This window comes from Eutrigla gurnardus, assembly GCF_963514095.1.
Source record: "Eutrigla gurnardus genome assembly, chromosome: 17".
NCBI classification, from domain to species: Eukaryota; Metazoa; Chordata; class Actinopteri; order Perciformes; family Triglidae; genus Eutrigla; species Eutrigla gurnardus.
The window spans coordinates 16020676-16038751 of NC_139928.1; the positions used below are offsets into that span (position 1 = coordinate 16020676).

General features: G+C 43.1%; 1 protein-coding gene across 2 annotated transcripts in view; it reads left to right on the forward strand.

Annotated features, from left to right (window-relative positions):
• Nucleotides 1-938: 938 nt before the first annotated feature.
• Nucleotides 939-18076, forward strand: part of LOC311028456 (RNA-binding motif, single-stranded-interacting protein 3) — a gene marked incomplete at its 3' end in the record, with an annotated part of 237550 nt that continues 220412 nt past the window's right edge. The window contains exons 1-2 of one of the 2 annotated variants that reach the window (XM_084033034.1): nucleotides 939-1087; nucleotides 2784-2973. In XM_084033034.1, the coding sequence (XP_083889160.1) occupies nucleotides 2800-2973 (174 nt within the window). In that variant the 5' untranslated portion in view covers nucleotides 939-1087; nucleotides 2784-2799. The remainder of the gene's footprint in view (nucleotides 1088-2783; nucleotides 2974-18076) is intronic. The other variant, XM_084033035.1, reaches the window with a different exon arrangement.

Here is an 18076-nt window from a genome sequence, read left to right on the forward strand (position 1 = left end):
ACAAATATTTTACATATTTAAGGTATGTGTTAAAAATAAATTATAGGTATATGAGGTATAGCAGAAGTATCAATTAGATCGAATTATATCCACTTAATTTACTATAAAATATTATTTTAAAGATAATTACATATAATTGCAATAGCAAATTCTGACACTGCACAAACTACATGATTGTGTTCAAAGTTATTCAGTTGACTGCAATTCAACCACAATTACTATTATTGTTAAAGTGCAATTTATTCTTTACATTGTGGAGATTACATAATAAATCTATTTTCATTCAACAAGTGCATGGCCTCTAAAGTTATCTCTGGCCTGACTTCACCTCCAGCAGGAGAGGTCGGCCCCGCCTACTGTAGTAGGGCGTTTGCTGCTTTCAGGTTCTGTAGGAAATATTGGCGATATGACGTTTAGTGGCCTACTGGTGGCTGTGCAAACTACTCATTGATTTGTGCACTTGCACTAGGTGAGCACTTAGCATTTATATATTATTTATTGTCAATAATTGCTTTGAATTAGTTTGTAAAATGTTAGAATAAGCTATTGTCCCTTCATTGTTAAAATAAGGAGTTGTAAATAAAATGCTATTTTATTGTATTTTTTTTCAGAGACTGTAGTATTTGCATTTTTCATCCAAATAATCAAACAACGTTCACGGTGACTACAAATAAAATTAAAATTTCTCCTAACAACAGAGGCAGCCTCCGTCCGACACAGGATGTTTCGAGGAGCACCTGAAGGCACCGTCGTCAGCACGCGGGCTCGGTGTAACCGGGAGGGAGGAGTGCTCGGTGACAGCTCGCGGGGACACGCCCCGCCGTGACAGCAGCGGGTTGTGCAGCTTTGACACCGTGCGGGCTGCCTCCTCAGCGGTGACCGAAGTGTCTCGCCGCCTCTCGGCTCCTTTCTGACGGAATAACTTCTCACACAACTCCGTGAGCCGGCTGCCGGTTGTTGTTGTTGTGGCCGCCGACTGCCGTGGCTTTTTAACCGCGTCAGGGCAGAGATGTAAAGCAAGTTGCGCTACCGAAACCTCCCTTTTGACATGCTTCTGACATAACGAGGAGCCCAAGAAGTGACAGAGGTATTTCAGGCATTTCTTTTCGCGACTTGTCTATGTCGGTGTTCTGTTGTAGTTACCGTAATAACGCAGACACGGCGCAAGCAGACCTGTCAGCCGCCGACGAGCCGTCGTTGTGATGGCTTGAAGACGCGACGCCGTTTTGGCAACATGTTGTTCGAGTTGCTTTTAATGTCCGTTCGTAAATGCAGCTTCATTCACCCGTTGAGTGATTTAAAGGCGAATCTCGGGGAAGAAGAACAACTTTGAACGTTTTAACAGCGCAACAATTCCGTGTGCGACTCTGGGCCTCACCTGCCTAACAACACACGTCATACCAGTCAGAGTTTTTGCTGAATATTTGCGTACGTCACAGCACATGTGAGGTTAATTATGCGCCAACAGGTGCGTCTAACTTCTGCAGCTCACCTCAGCTGAGAGAACTAGCTGATAAGTGACTGGTGGGCCCTGAATGCAGCATCCAGGTGCTCAACATCACCTGGCTGCTGATTACAGATCTGTCCACGACGTGACTTCTCTGCTTTTTTTATTGTTTGGGGACTTAACCAAACATTGTGCACCTGCTACTGATACAATGAATGTATTTCTTTTGCACGCAGCCCCAATGCTCAATAGGAACAGGCTTAGATGCTGGAATGGTGTTTGAGGTCAAAGGTCAGGATCAGATGAAGTGCAGCAGCCTGAAGCTCTTTTTTGGGGGGGCTTTCGGAGGTTTTGTGCCATTGCTGACTGATTTTAAGAATCGACATAGCAGAAAAAGCACAGTTGGAAAAAAAAATGTAGTTGAGAATGGCTCCATTAAGTTGTGACAACACTAAACCAGCATGCGTGATACCAAGTCTCTGGAACAAGCGTGCAATGCAACCAGCATTAATGTTCTTTACACCTATCAAACATATCAAACATGTCTGTGTGAATAAGGTTTATATTTGGTTAAAAAAAAAGCTTCAGCGCTTGAACTTTTTATAAGGATGGGATCATCTTTTATTAAAAGAGAGGAATATTGCTTTCCCACTGTTCCTTTTCCAATAATAGATGAGTCATGGCACAGGGGTTTAAACAGCTGATTTTGATCTGTGTAGCTTGTTTTATTATAAAGATTTTGGTTTGATAATAATAATTTTGGACCAACACGTATTTCTTCATTAGGCCTACGTGTTGTTAAACGTCTGTGAAAATGCAATGGGGCATGATTATACAGTGTATAATGTTTGAGAGATTGACATTTCATTTATTATACCAACCTTTTTCATTACACAGAGCTGCAGTAATAACTGTAGGGGTTGACGCTTTGGGCGCCGTCTCTTATAAAAGAAAACAAATAAACTCTGTGCTCGTATAAATGCTATGCTAAACAGATATATGTTTATCTCTGTTTAATTTATTGCAGTTATCCACACGTATTTACTTTTTGTAAATATGTTTGTCTATTCTGTATAGTCGATATTTTGCAGCCAACTGCTGCACTTTATTATGATCCTTTTTTAAAGCCCTTATTTATGTCTGCACATAAATGCTTAATGTAACCTTTAGTAGGAGATCTACTTTTCCCTTTGAAGTTTCTGATGAAGATTCATATCAAAAGGCCTTCTAACTGCACTGTGATGCTTGTGAGAACTAATCTATGAATCCAGTCCACCCGTCTAATTCATCCCCTTTCCCCGCCTTGTTCGCCTCCATCTTGCGCCTCCCTTTCAAGGCACTGCAGGGGAAAGATGGAGGTCCAGGGTGGTGTTCAGCAGCCGGAGCCCCGCCCTTTGGGCTCCCCTCTGTCAGGGGCCAATCAGCAGAATGAATTCGACGACAGACAGACGGATGCCAGCGGCAGGTCTTCTGCTGACAGCCACAGTATGGATGCGCCGCCAGCAGGCCAGAAGGACGACCAAAAAGTAAGTTGCAGCAACTGTGCTGTGTGTGTGTGTGTGTGTGTGTGTGTGTCTACTCATTGGCTCTCTTGGAATGCTAACATGCTAAGTTGCAACTGTTTGCATTGCGGTGTTGTGCACTCGGGGAGCACTGATACGTGCAGAGAGGCATGTGTTTGCTCACCAGCACAAGCAAAAGTGAAACTGTAGGTCCTTTGGTTTCGGTGGTTTCAGAAGGAAGTAGCTAATGTGTTGTTATGTTGCCATGAGAACCGCTAAGCACACAAGCCTCGGCATTGCTGTGTGCGTTGAGAAATTGCTCGGCGATTGCATGCGTCTCCACGTGCGAGCGCCCGATTCTCAAACGTATCAACCCCCTCTGCCGTCTCGGAGCCAAGAGTGACAGCAAAGTCCTCCTTGGCTCACCTCCATCGCAACGGACGTCAGTCAGGCTTCTCTGGCAGGAGCCAGAACCTCTTTCCGTCAATCAGCCTGAGAGGCTCTATAGGCACAACAGATATACAAAAAAAAAAAAAAAAACGTTCACGAGATAACCGGACCGACTGCTACTGGCAGCTGTGAATTGGATGCTTGTCATGGCTTGCTCTATCAATTGTGAGTTCTTTTGAGCAGACTCGACATAACCCTTCATCTTGGCGAGATAAAAGGGCCTTTTGAAGCATTTAGATAGCATCAAAAAAACTCTCCAAGATGTAAAATAATTTCATTATTAAGTGTGGTGGCAGCATGTTCTAGCAGGAGGCCTTTACTGCCTAAAAGAGAGAGACGGTTGCCGACTGTATATATGTTAAATCTGCCTGTGGAAATGTGGAGCGGTGTTTTATGTACAGAATATATTTGATTTTCCATGCATTCAAAATACTTAGATAATTAGAATATGCATAGGTTGGAGGTGCAATGCTGTTTTGCAGCCACCTCCTGAGTTCAGGATATATCTTCAGCTTGTAGGAACTATAACCTACGTACGCTGGAGTCGTAAAACATGACCAATTTCCAATTTATATATTTAATTTCCCCCGGACTGACAACGTCTGATTCAAAGTGTTTTAGTAGTTGATGAGTACAAAACAGTCAACGTTTTTCAGGCCTGCCTTTAGTTTGGTTTGATGACATTACCAGTGTTGTATCGTAAAACAAAAAAGACTGCAACCATGCAATTTAAAGGAGCAATTAGATGCTTTTATCTTTTCAGTTCATAGAAATTCTTTACCGCAGACATTTTGTAGGGAAATTCAATAGACACTCTTCGCAAGGCTGGTTAACAGATCACTTTGTCTCTCGGATGTAATTGGCTCAATGAAACAAGCGGGGCTTACTGATTGCCTTCACACAATTGATTTGAATTGGTTTTAAAAAAACATAATTGATCTGACCTCGGTTAACCTATTTAGAGCTCACATTGACGATGCCTGTCTGCTTGTATTGTTGGCTACACAACATGGTACACAACTCGCAATGAAAGCTGCCGTGGTTGAATAAACAGTGCTCATGTCTTTGGTTGTTGTTGGTGCTGCATTGTTGAGCAATGAAGCATGAAGGCGTTAGCTTCTTCAGTTTAAGAGATTACAAGCTCTCAGTGGCAACTTCAAACGTTTTTTTTTTACATTTATTTGTATTTTACAGAGACAGTGTGCAGCATATCATCCTCTCCTATTTGAAATCCATCACCACCCCTCTGATCGGTATTTATCAACGTGTGCGGATGCTGTTCCCATAGCCCTTCGTGGCACACAGCCAACACCTATACCTATACCCACATTCCTATTCGTCGACGTCAGCTCGGCCTTCAATGCAATCCCAATCAATCTCCCCAACTGTTGGACGTAAACGTGACCCCTGCATGCGCCGCCAGCTTCCTGTGGAGACGGCAACAGAGGGTTAAGATGAATATGCTGTCATCTCGCCCTCTGACCCTCAGCACAGGCCGCTCACCCTGGCTCTTCTCCCTCTACACAAACACTTCACATCCACAACCACAGCTCAGTTATTAAATATGCAGACGATACACCCATAATCCGAGCCCTAACTAAGACCGTGAGCAGGTAGCCCAACAACGTTCAGCTCAATGCTTCTAAAGCTCATTATGGCGGGTACAACCCCCCCTCCGAAGTCCCCCATTCATGTCTCATTCAAATTTCTTGGCACACACATCGGCAACACCCTCGTGGAACAGCAGAGACCGTTTTCCTGAGACAGCTCAAACAATTCAAAGTAAAACAGAGCCTCAGTTTTTGCACAGCCCTCATTGAGAGCTTACTCAGCTCATCCATAACAGTTTGGTGGGGCAGCGCATAGTCAATAAATCATCCGAGATTATTGGCTCCCCCGTCCCATCAGGTGAAAGACTATATCGCAGTGAATGTTCTCCCTCCTTTTTATATTCCACTTGCACAAGTGAGCTATGAGCTACTTAGCCTCTAGCTTGCTATCGTTGGTTTCTGCCAGAGGGGACGGAGGAGAGAGTCTTGACGAGCTAGTTGGTTAGCGGTCTCTCTTCCATGGCGATCTCCAAACTGTCTGCAACGGGTGCACCTGTGTTTTTAATCACAACACATAGTCACTCGCTCGGATCGCACTGGGTCTGAGCACCTTTTTGGAATTTGGAAAAAACACGCAAGGTTTGATTCTGAAAAGTGAAGCTCAGGGTGACAGCAGCTTAAAATTAGATTCCCTCTACTGACCAGCAGAGGGCGAGAATTATAAGACTGAATAGAAGTGAGGAAATTACCCTACTTCTCATTTGATTTACTATCTCAGTAAACATTTATGGTCTCAATTGCTAGTTTCAAGTCTTCTTCAATACAGCCCGGTGTTCATCTAATAAATAATGGTCCCATTTGGTGTAAAATAGACCATAAAGCAGGGTATGCTTCAGGGCGTGGCTGGAGAATACTCAAGGAAGGTCAGGGTCTTCCTTTTTAAGGGTACAGCAGAAGCCATTAAAGCTGACCCTGCTCTTAAAGCTCCACGATGACCCCTGCCCCTTCGCTGTACCCTGACCCACGTGTTGGTCCGTGACACTAGCCGAAGTACAGCAAATGACCTCTAAACCACCCCGAGGGATTATCTCTCGCGGCATCCCTCGCCGTGATAGCGTCGGTTTGTGCTCATTATACTGCAATTAGCTTTGTTGAAATCTCAAAGCGTCAGCCGACCACCACTGATGATGAGCTACATTTGCTGATCTGAAATATTGTGCTAATTGGTGTCACAACAGCCGGCTGACCTTTTACTCATTAGCTGCAGTGGAAGCAGAAATAAGTCGGCAAGCATCGAGTTGCTGATGCAGCACTTTTTTTTTTTTTTTACAATTGTTCTCTATTCTATCAGCGTGTGTGAATGTGTGTTTATGTCTTTCTACGGATACATTTCTAATTTCTCATCTCTCATATGTATGTAAAACAGAGCGATCTATTCCTCGCTGTGGTAATTTGTGTTTTCTTTCCATTAGAAATGAGTCATTGGGGATGGAGCTTTTATGCGTGGAGTGGAATGGTCGTACCAGTGATTATTGCTGTTGTATTTGATTACACAAATGAGAAACATTCAGGAACAGGGGAAGCAAATTCTATTAAATTGCTTGGGCTGAAGATTGTGTGTGTACTTCCAAATGAGCGATCAGAAAATTAAAAAATCCGCAAAGATGTTATGAAGTCAGGATTTGTTTGTTAACCAATAAACTCGTGTCGCATGAGCTCTAATCAGAGAAGTGGAACTTTCTTGACTTTGCGATGCCTTGTTGTCCAGATGCTCTTGAATCATTTGCGGGATGGCTTCTCACTCATCATGACGTTGAGGTGAACTGGAAAAGCCAGATGGCTTCTCACCTTGCTGGCCAATTTGGCTTCGGCGGCACTGTGACAGGTTGGGATGTTGATTCACTCTGATTGCTACTTTTTCTTTTTTTTTGTGTCTTTTTTATTAAACTTAACAAGCTGTGTTGCTCGTCAACCCTGAAACTGAGCTGCAGTTTTTCTTTAGATGTTAGGTTGCAGATTGATCTGAATAAAGACGTCGGCCAAATTTGTAAGTAAAGGAATAATGTGAACAAAAATGTATGCCAGGGAAAGTTTTCGTCTTCTTTAAAAGCACTACTGACTAAGCAGAGTGCAGTGAGGTGAGGTAAATATGGACAGACATCCTGAACACCACCTCTCCCTCCCTCCACTCTACAGATTACCTCGGTGGAAGCTAGCGGGGCCCACATAATTACCTTGTGTTATTTCTCCTCCCGCACTTGGCTTTTGAAGTCGTGGCTACCTGGCTGCCTCGCTGCCTCAGCCCTAATAGCATCCCGGCATGCCATCGATCCCACACCCCTCCTCCGGAAATGACTGGGTGGCGGTAGGTGGGCTGATGGGTTGTGGAGGGAGCAGTCCAGGAGTCTGCCTTAAGCCTCCACAGATTCCCTAAAGCACAGGTTAATCAATATTCCAGTATGCCTAATAATGTAAACGGCACAACTATAATATCTACATTTACTGGCACCTCGTCAAATACCGTATATTAGCGATGCGAATTTTTTTTTTTCTTAACTGCTTACCCTGATAGAACCAAGTGATTTCCTTTTTTTATGGAGCGTGTCACTTCGAAGCCTCCACAATAGCAGGGACCTTTAAAAAGACCTTACCGCTCCGTTTTTTTTTTTTTTTTTGAGGGAAATTAATAGCTTCTCTGCTCAGCTGTGTCAGGAAAGTAAAATAAATTGTGGCTGTAATAGTTTTAGATATGCTGTGATGTCTTAATCCTTTGACAGCGCAAATATTCACTGCCGTACGCCGGCCTATTTCAAGGGAAAAATGCCTTATGGAGGCGGTTGCTTTGCAGAGAGGTGACATGTCGCTTTAGTGTGACGGCAGAGAAATGCCGGCAGATGCAATATAACTCTGTGTATATCTCATTACTGGAATGCTATCCTGAGCTTTATTGGCAGCTTGTTTTTAAAAGCTTCTATATGTGTGCGTTTCCTACTATTATTATGTTTGCTGTGTGAATCAAACGCAGCTCAACTTTGACATTTTTCTTCCATCAGTATCAGAAACGTTCTCAGACAGACGAAAAGAACAACGAGGACCTGTTCAAAGCTCCTCCTCCTCCTAAGTGTGGAAAAAAAAATTGAAGAGACAGCTTGATGAAACCTCTGCAGACGTGCTAATTTTGCAAAAAAAAAAAAAACCCTGTAATGAAGCGCTACAGCAGCTCTACTAAAATATCCAGCCACGAGTTGAGGTGATGCAGCATTTACATCAGCGCCCGACACGGAAACTGTGACGCACAATGAATTAAAATTTTGAATCTGGCAAAAATATATATCGCTTGAGAAAAATATCTTTTGAAAGAGTGCATTCCTATCCGGTGAGGTAATTATGTCGTCTCCAGAGTGCAGCAGAAAGCTAATTGGGTTAGCTCCTCCTGCGTTGGCGAGGTCAAGCCTTAGTCCATGATCTTATGTATTAGGGACGGATGATCATTAGTGACTCAGTGAAAGAGCATTAAAAATTGATTTTTGCTCTATTTGTGATCGCTCCATGGATGCTGGCGGTAAACTTTCCAGTCACATGTGGACTTGTAGGCGTAGTGATATGCATTTAAATGTCAATGGAAGCTCGCCACAAATAGCAATGGCGGAACTTCTTTCTCTCAGGAAACGAAGATCGGTTCGCTATTTGATGCGTTTCATGCCTGGCTCTGGCTATTTGTAGAGACTTTATTTGTGTCCCTGCTTACTATTTTAGTCCATTGGCTCTTTTTAAGCTGTCATACGAAAGAAGAGAGGATGATCAAGCATGTCAAATGCGTATCGTGTCGTCACGTATCGAGACACAACCTCGTTTTATCTCTCTTCTTATCTCTCGTCAGTGCATTTTACTCCTCCGTGTAGAGCTCCTCCTGGAAAATAGAAGACACATGGGCACACACACACACACACACACACACACACACACACACACACACACACACACACACACACACACACACACACACACACACACACTCTCTGACACACTACCAGCAGATCACAGGGACCTCATTAGCTGCTGTCACAACACATTTATCCCTCATCTGTTTCTGGGAGCTGTCCCGAGCAAAAAGGTTGCTCTCTGCTGCAAAGTGGGCAAAGTGGGCTCCCTCACTGTGTTTTTCATTCTCTCTAATAGAGAGCGATGGCACGGGGAGGGGGGGGGCACCTCTATCTGTGGCCCCGTCCAAAAAAACGGGGGCTGATTTCTGCCTGAAAATAGCCCTGCTGTCAGCTCGCCTTAGTTGCCGGGCCCTGCTGAGAGTCAGTTAAGGGGATCAGCCGCTCGCCACAGTGTGTGGCTCCGTGGTAAGACACGGCGCTGGTGACACATTGCTCTGATGGGATCACCCGCCGCTCCTAATCCCCCCCCTTCGACACAGATGACCTATGGGGCTCATCGGACTCAGCAGAGTCACCAGTCGTGACTCCGGTCCTGGCCGACTTTAGCATCCTATCCCGTTGACCTCCAGCCCCTTAAAGCTAGGAAACAGCGTTCGGCTCTTAAACCATAAAACCATTAACTCCATAAATAAACAAATGCTGTCGTCATGCATTTAGTTAGTTCATAAAGAAAACATTTTTTTGGATGTGCAACTTGATTTGTAGGCCAGCGATTTGGCACGGGAACACAAGCACGAGCAAAACCTGTTTAGGAGGCCATCTGGAAAGTCCTTCGCTGTGATTAAAGGAATTTCAGCCCCTTTGCATTTTCACTTTTTAATGAATTGTGCACCCCACGGATGTTTGCTCTGTGTGTCTATGTGTGTGTAGAGGCATGTGTGTTGTTGGGAGTTTGCGTCTGACTCAATGTTAAGGCTGGGAACTGTTCGCTCTCTCTGTTTGTGATGACTTGGCAGCGAAGGAAAGGTCACGGAAGACTCGTGCAGAATTGCCAAATGTGCTAGATGAGCAGTAGTCAATCCTCGTCTTCTCCTTCACAGGGTGGAACTTTTGTATTTTTTGTTTTGTTTTAAACGTTGCCCAGAAAATATGTCTAATGTTCTCATTTCTGGCCGTAGACTTCACTCATCATGTGGCTCTTAAAGTCATACAACAGTCATGCACAACATGTTCAATAGGTGAATTACAGAAACTTTGACAATCACTGTCTGAAAGGGAACTTTAGGCAAAAATACATTGCAAATTCAATGCACAACAACCGAACCGATCCTCGGTTTGCAATCATGCTCATTAAAGCACACCATGATTGGTTACACGCCGTCAGTCCACCTGTATTATTAGCCAATAGGTTGACAGGCAGGAATCATAGCGGCGGCAGCTAGGACAATGGCAGAAGTGTCCGGAGTGGATGCTCCACATAAGAAAGAAACTTGTCATTCAGAGGAAGAATTAAAGATTATTTTTAATTACTCTCACTGCCACCAGGGGGAGACAATTGTTCCATACGCTCACTTTATGTCTTAAAGGGACACTACACCAAATTGTGATATCATCAGGTATAAAGTGTGGACAATGAACTGGGAGAGATGTTCTCGATTATACTGACAGCACCCAGGTGAAGGTTCTCAGTAGAAGGGAACATTTTGCTTGGACAACACTACAATATAAAAATACAAAGAAAACATCATCGTCCGTGGAGCAGCTCCAGACTTTCTACCTGAAGACCTACCGAACTGTTTTGTGGTTTTGAACGAGAGTAGCTCACTAATATTGATTGATCTCTCCTAGGCCATGGAAATAATATATTGGAATTCTTAAATTAGGTTTTGTTCCCCCTGGAAAATCTGAGATGTTAATGTTAATATTACTGTTCTTTATGGTTCTCATATTTCTGTACGACTATTCTTGATTGTTTCTCATGAAGATTGCCCATTTTCTACTGTTATTTTTTAAGCCTTAAGACGTACGCTGTTACAAATGAATGACATCATTACAGCCATATAACTCATGAAAAAGCCTTCTTGCCATTTTCCCAAAGAATAAAAAAAGAGATCAGTAGAAAGCTTTCGCAACCAATTGCACAAATGGAGAAAAAGAAAAATACCGAATGCTTTCAAACTTGTGCTTCAAGTTCACTTGGGGTCTGGTTTTTGGATCAAGTCAAACCCTTGTGGAAATCGAGGGTAGATCAGAGTCAGAATTGGACACACCTGCTGATGCCTTCTCCTTTTCCTTGCATGTGGGAATGGTTTGTGTACTCGACGTTATCTAGTGTTATAAACACGTACAAATCACACGTAGTTCCCATAAAACTAGTATGAGGGTAATTCTGGCACAGTCTCCAGTGTGAAGGAAATACAACCTCAGACAAGGATATATTATCTTTGTTCAGTGATAATGAATTACTGTACGTATGAAATATCCTGATGATAGAATAGCTGTTTTCATCTTTGAGACGAGTGACGATGACCTCAGCTCTTGTTTGGTCCAGTCGGACAGATGCTGCACTGTTTAGTCGTGACACACGCTCTCAAATATTTCCATTTGGACAATCTGTTTCCACTCGGAAATGTCGTTTGATTCATTATAATCAAGCCCTCAGCGTCAATATTTCCCAGTGTTTAGATGAGACTTGGCTTGCAGTTCTCATAACATCTTGAGGAAGCAAAACAGCAAACAGGATTTTTGCTGCTTTTATAATTTTACAGAAAATAAATGAATAAAACACTGCTTTTATGATCCGAAACATCTGAAAAACTAAAATGGAAACTGCAAAAAATATATAACCATATTAACTTTAATTTATTAAATCTGTCCCATAATATTATTGTGTGTAAAACTGCACGTCTGCTCTCATTTCACAACGTTTAACAGAGTGAAATGATAAGAAACAAATGACTTAGCACTGTTGTTGATGAGATGTTGCTGAAAGAAATGCTTTCAATTAATCTGACACAGATCAGAGCAAATGAATGTGCATACAGGAAATATAAAAAGACATGTTTCCTCTTAAGCCGTAAAAATCGAATCAAGGGGGCATATGAAAATCATTTTCAAAATGACAATAGGTTTTTTTCTATTGAATTTCAAATTAAAATATTATGGGTTTGGGTGTAGAAGTGCACAGAACAGCTGCCCTTCAGATGTTTGTGTGTTTATGGTTTTTCTCAATATTTAAGAAATACATCTGTGTAAATTAATAAATGCTATTATAATGATTTTTCACAAACCAGACTGTGAGAAAATAATGTTTGACATGTTTCTGCACAGTTGCAGATAAAGTCTACGATTAGTATCAAACTGTATAGAATTATAGTTACAGTCTGTATTATCAGCACCATAAATTAAATGTATATGACCACAATAACACAAAACCTATTGTATTTAAAGGTGTGACCTCACAAATTACAGTTATTTGAAGAAAGAAAACAAGAAAAATATGACATTCAATCCTTCTCATTCGATACCCATGTTAGCATAGCAAACATAGCCACCACCAGATCCATCTCCACGTTAGTCACGAGTGCAAACATGATCCCTCACTGGCTTCCCGCCCGTAAACACTGACTACGACGTCCAGCCAAGCTGGAAACACAACACCGCTGGGGACTGAATCCTCTGGGTGCACCACACAGCCATCTCTGGCATCTATTGTGGATGTTATGGACATGCCATCCCTATGACTAATCCATGAAAACACTGTTGAAAGTCAGCAAAAATGTTTAATGACGTCCCATGATACTTTTGGCCACATGTGAAAACAATTTGACGAGGTAGTTCATGTATCTAGTTTGAGAGATTTGGCAACGGCAGTACATTTATCCGGGTTAAAAAACGAGAACGCAAACAAACCCACCTTTTGGCAAAAACTCACGAGGATATATTTAAATTGCCTCATTTCAACCTCAGGCCTGCGATTTCCCAACCCACCAGATGTGGAACCTTTTATTTTTTTCTAAAAAAAATAATGTAAAATGAAGGGTTTCCATATCTCATAAAGCTTGCTCGCACAGTGGGGAGTCTTGTGTCCAATATCGCACAAGTTCAAACATGCAACTTGAGTCCGGGCCAAGCGAGCTACATCTGGTGAGGTTTAACATTAAAGAGCCGAACGCCGTGCTGGCTGGCTGGCTGCTTCGCTCGCGGGGGCGCCATTAACTCCGTGATAATAAGAGCAAACACCTCCATTATGTTCCTCGGGGCATGTAATATATATGTTCACACCTTGTTAGACTGCGTGACCATCCCTATTAGTCTCAGCAGTTAGGCCACGCCTCCCCACACTCATTAACACCGCAGATGGAGATATAAGGCAAACGAGCAGATAATGGTGAAACACGGCACTGGAGTTTGAACTGATGGTGGAATTAAAAAAATGGCAGCTGATGCCTCGGACTGTGCCGTGCCGCGGTCGTCACGGCGACACGGCTGCTTTAAAAGCCGTTAGCGGAGCTCGGCTGTATGCGAGTGCACAGGTCAGCCGGCTGTGGCCTGTGATGGTGTGTGAATGAAACGGTAATAGAGGGTTTCATCACCACGACTAATTACTGAATGACGGCGCTCTGACCAGTGTGTGTGTGTGTGTGTGTGTGCATGCCTGTGTGTGTGATTGGCCTAATTAGATAAACTCCCATTACACTTAAAAGTGCATTACTGCTGCTCTTTTGTAAAGGCTATAATTAGAGCGCTGCGGAGAGTGACTGGTAATTAAGTTATTTCTCAAGTATTATTAGTCTGCTTGTTATACGAGCCAATTGTATTTAAGAGGATAGCATACATATTTGATTTCACGCCAGTGCTTTGTGTCTTTTATAGGTATTCACATAAAAAAAGGAGCTATTACACCGTGTGATTGGAGTGACGGCAATGTATATCTGGGGGGATTTCCGTCTGTTAAAATGTAGGCTAAATATCACAATGGAACGAGTTCAGCCTGCACAAGCAAGCTGTAAAATGACAATATGAAGTCACTTGGGTATGCACACACACTTCTTGCTCTCAGCCTGACTTTGCTCTTTTTTTGTGCATGTGTCATCCGATGCCTGCAGCAGCAGCAGCAGCAGTGTGAGGCCCAGATCCTCTGACTAATCCAGATTGCCTTCTAATCCACACTCTCCTCTTCCTGCCATTGAATCCAATATTCCTCTGCCGTCTTAAAGCAGTCTGTCTCCTTCAACGTCCCCTACCTTCTTCCTTTTAACTGCCACTGTCCTGCATTACCTTTAGTAGTTGCCGGTGGAACTAGCAATGTAAAGAGTCGTTTCTAGTTTTCACTTCCAGTATTAAACCAGACTAGACATGCTGGGTTTGTTGCCCATTTATCGTTCTTTTTAATACACGTGTTCGGTAACAAAACACACCTTTTTAGATGTGTTTGCAGCTGTAAGAGATTGGCCCGGATGGCACTGTGGTTCCACTCACTGAGCCTGCTCTTTCTGCATCGTTCTTCTGTACATAATTACCTCTCTCCTATGTCCTTGCACCAGCAGATTTAAGTAACACTTGTAATGCCGTTAATCACTGTCTTAGGAGACCTAAACAGGCCTTGAAGTGAAAGCTAGGAGACTGGGTCACTGGCACATTTTCACAGGGTTAGCAAATCCCATCGGAAGGGTGGTGGAGTGGATTGAGAGCACGGGCCGTGGTGCCAGTGGAGCGGCAGCAGATCCTCTTCCTGCGCCGTCGTGAATGGACCTATTTTTAGCACACGGGACGGTTTTATTGGACGGATAGGCGGGTCTTTGTTGCACACATGTGCACTGTGGATACTGTGGATTATTTTGTATGGAACCTCTTCAAGCTTAAGTACTGTGTACTGGATCACATGCAGCCCTTTTTTATTAAATCTAACTTCATATATATATATATATTACTTTTTAAATAAACATGGAATAAGTGCTGAAAAGAGGTGTTTGCTTGTTACTGTAAGTCACCAATAGTGTTGTTAAAAGGCCCAGTTTGTCCCGGCTGGTGTGATCCCACTGCAAGATCTGAATGTAGTGAATGCATGCAGCATCCAGGATCACATTGACATGAGCTACACGGATGTTGTTGGATGCACCATTTACTCAACAGCAATATAAAAATCTGAAATACATTTCAAAGTTAATATGGACAAGGAAATTGGCCAATTACTCATTCTGAAATAGTCGGCGAGCCGGTTTGACTTCATAGGAGAGACGTGAAATATTCCTGAAAACTCTTAGTCAACGAACACATTTTCTCTACTAATTGATTAGTTTGTTAGTTTGTGTGTGTGTGTGTGTGTGAGTTAATCGACGAGTCTGTAAAACTTCCTCCACAAAGAATCGCACAAAAGCCCCGTTTAAATCTGTTGTTTACCAGAGATGTTCTCATTAGTTTCTTGGAAATAAGTAATCGTGCATGAAAAATGCATAAAAACCCCCTAATCGATTGACGAGATTGCAGTCGATCAATTGCGACGATTAGTTGCAGGTTTGCTTAATTAGACAACAACAGAAAGTAGGAGTCTAGATTAGTGATTTTTAATCGGCACACATTGTCAAACATTCTCCCATCAAGTGATGACAACCGCTTTCACACTGTTCCCTTTTTTTTTTTTAAACTTGTGTTCCTCCAGCTCACGCTTAATGACTCACTGTCACAATTTCAGTAAAAATAGAACACAAATCCTTCAATATGTCTCTCTGTGTGTTTTTAACTGGATTCGGCAGAGTTTGCTTCATGGAAAGCCTGTGTTATGCTAAGATATTTGAAGTAATCGGGTGTTATCTTAATTGATATCTTAATTCGATCGATGTTAAATAAATATTCGGCAGAAAGTAAAGGGTGGATGACCCACAGGTCTGGACGAGTGACAGAACAGCACAGAGACTGGGCCACACTATCTCCGTTGGGAGTTTAGAGATATGAGAGATGGAGGGAAAGGAGAGACAGAAATGACTATTTTGCTCAGATGTGGGACCCAGAATGAATGTCGTGCCCAGGGTTAGCAAATCTCATTTACAAAATTTCAGACCCCCCCCCCCCACCCCCTCCTCGTGTCTCCTCCGTCTTTGCCTCCCATCACAATAAAAAGGAAGCTTCTCATTTAGCAGAAATGTGGGCCTGGAGGCTGTGTCACAGAAAGCCACACACACACACAGACACACACACACTTCATACAAAACAAATTAATCTCAGTCTCTACTGCACAGCGCTCTGTCTTGACTTGTTAGAAGGTGCATTTTAAATCTATTCCTCCTTTATAAAATTGTAGTGCAAGTCCAACATACCGACAGATTTTTTAAGATTCTCATAAAGTGAAAAAAATATTAAAGCCACATTCTTTTGGTTTTACTTACTTTACTTTAATAAGTTTTGTAAAAAAAATAATTTGCATACATATAGAAGGCACATGACAACCAACAGAAGCAAAAACCAATACAATAACAATCTACATACGATGGTTGCCTAAGCAAAATGTACTGTACTTGCATGTGTATGTGCATACAGCTAAATAGTAGGAAAGAGAGTTTCTGTGTGTTCGTGTTGTGTGTTTTTTTTTTCCTCTCCTTGTGTGCATATCCTGTTTCCCTCCGCTTGGCTGGATCCCAACATTCCCAGGCCTTTCTTATTTTCGGTTCATGTTTGTTGCAGAATGAAAGGAGGGATGATCACAGACGTCCTCCCCCGAGGAATCTTAAGGAGGAAAGTGAGCCTATTTCGGGCGCTGTAGCACTGGAGAGCGGGACTCATTATGACTCACTCAGAGCTGAAACGCTCTGGATGATGTCTGAGTCAGACACGAGGGCCAGTGTCCGCTGCCATGGTGATGCACAGCCAAATGTAACCGAACTCAGAGAGCGATAGAGATGCAAATGAAATGAGGGAAGCTTAAAAGGGCCTCGAGGCGGCTTCACTATTGTATGATAAAATTCCCAGTGTACCCAGGCTACTGTATAGGCTCCTGCATGTGGACCGATAACTCACAGATCCTCTTATACTGCAGAGTGCACAGGCTTTGTGCAGAAGTTTCTGATATTGAAGATGCATCGGAGCCCAAGCAAAGCAAATTCGGGGACAATTTCAAAATAATAAAATTCTTTATTATTTGCTTTCTTCCTCAGGAAATTTCTTCGGGGAAATCTTCCTCTCCTTTCATTCAGCAAACATGCAACAATGTGAAAGGCTTGCAACTCGATAAAAACAAAGAGGTGCTGATTGGAGGGTGAATGCAATATGCAGACACAGACGGAGAAATGCAACAGTAATGCACATTTCCTCCTGTCCTTTAACCTTTTTTTGTGATTTTCATCCGATTCATTCTGAACTCATATTTAGTCGTCTTCATTGCCCGGTGCAACAGGAAACCTGCTTCAAAACCAGCAGATTAAATGCATTACAGCAATATAATTCAATTACTCTTTTTGTCTCTGGCCTAACTCCCCCTAATCCTCCAAGACAGAAGTCAAAAAGTCAAGTGTGTGTTGCACGCTTCCACTGTCGCCACCCTCTCGCTCCGTGATTCTCACTTTGGCGCCCTGCGGCCAATGGCTGGACTCCAGTGTGGCTCGCGGATTAGGAAAAACTTGCACATGGACTACTTGTCATGCAGAGTCATGCGGAGTGTCGGAATGGAGCTCAATGTCTTGAAAACGGGAGCAATTCACGGGGGAATGAGCATGAATGTGCTGATGAAATCCTCTACGGACCGTCACATTAGACTGATGTATGGACTTAATAAATCCTGTGATCGCAAGAGGAGTGGGCTCTTTTTCAAAGACACCAGTCTGCCACCGGCTGGCAGTCACCTGCCGCCTCAGTGCGAACGCCAGTGTTTGTAATTGGACATGCGACATGTCCGTTGCCTCGGCTACAGTCGGCAGCAGAGGACGGAGATGGAAGGACAGAGTCGCGTAGCAATCCGGCAGATATTAATCCGGCGTGCTCGGCCCAGGCAGGTCGGCCTCGAGCCAGCGAGAGAGAGAGAGGAGGGGGTCAGGTGACGGCGCCCGTCCTTGCCGAGTCCAGCGGGTACGGCGTGGAGTCAGGAACGTGAACAGTACACCTCCCCCTCTCTCTGTTTTAAGCTCCTTTTGACTGGATGCAAATACTGATGAAAAACCATTAAGCCATATCGGCAAATATTTAGTTAATTATTACATTTGTTTGCAAGCACATAACACTGTTTTTCACAAAGCCATCATAGGTTACTTAGGA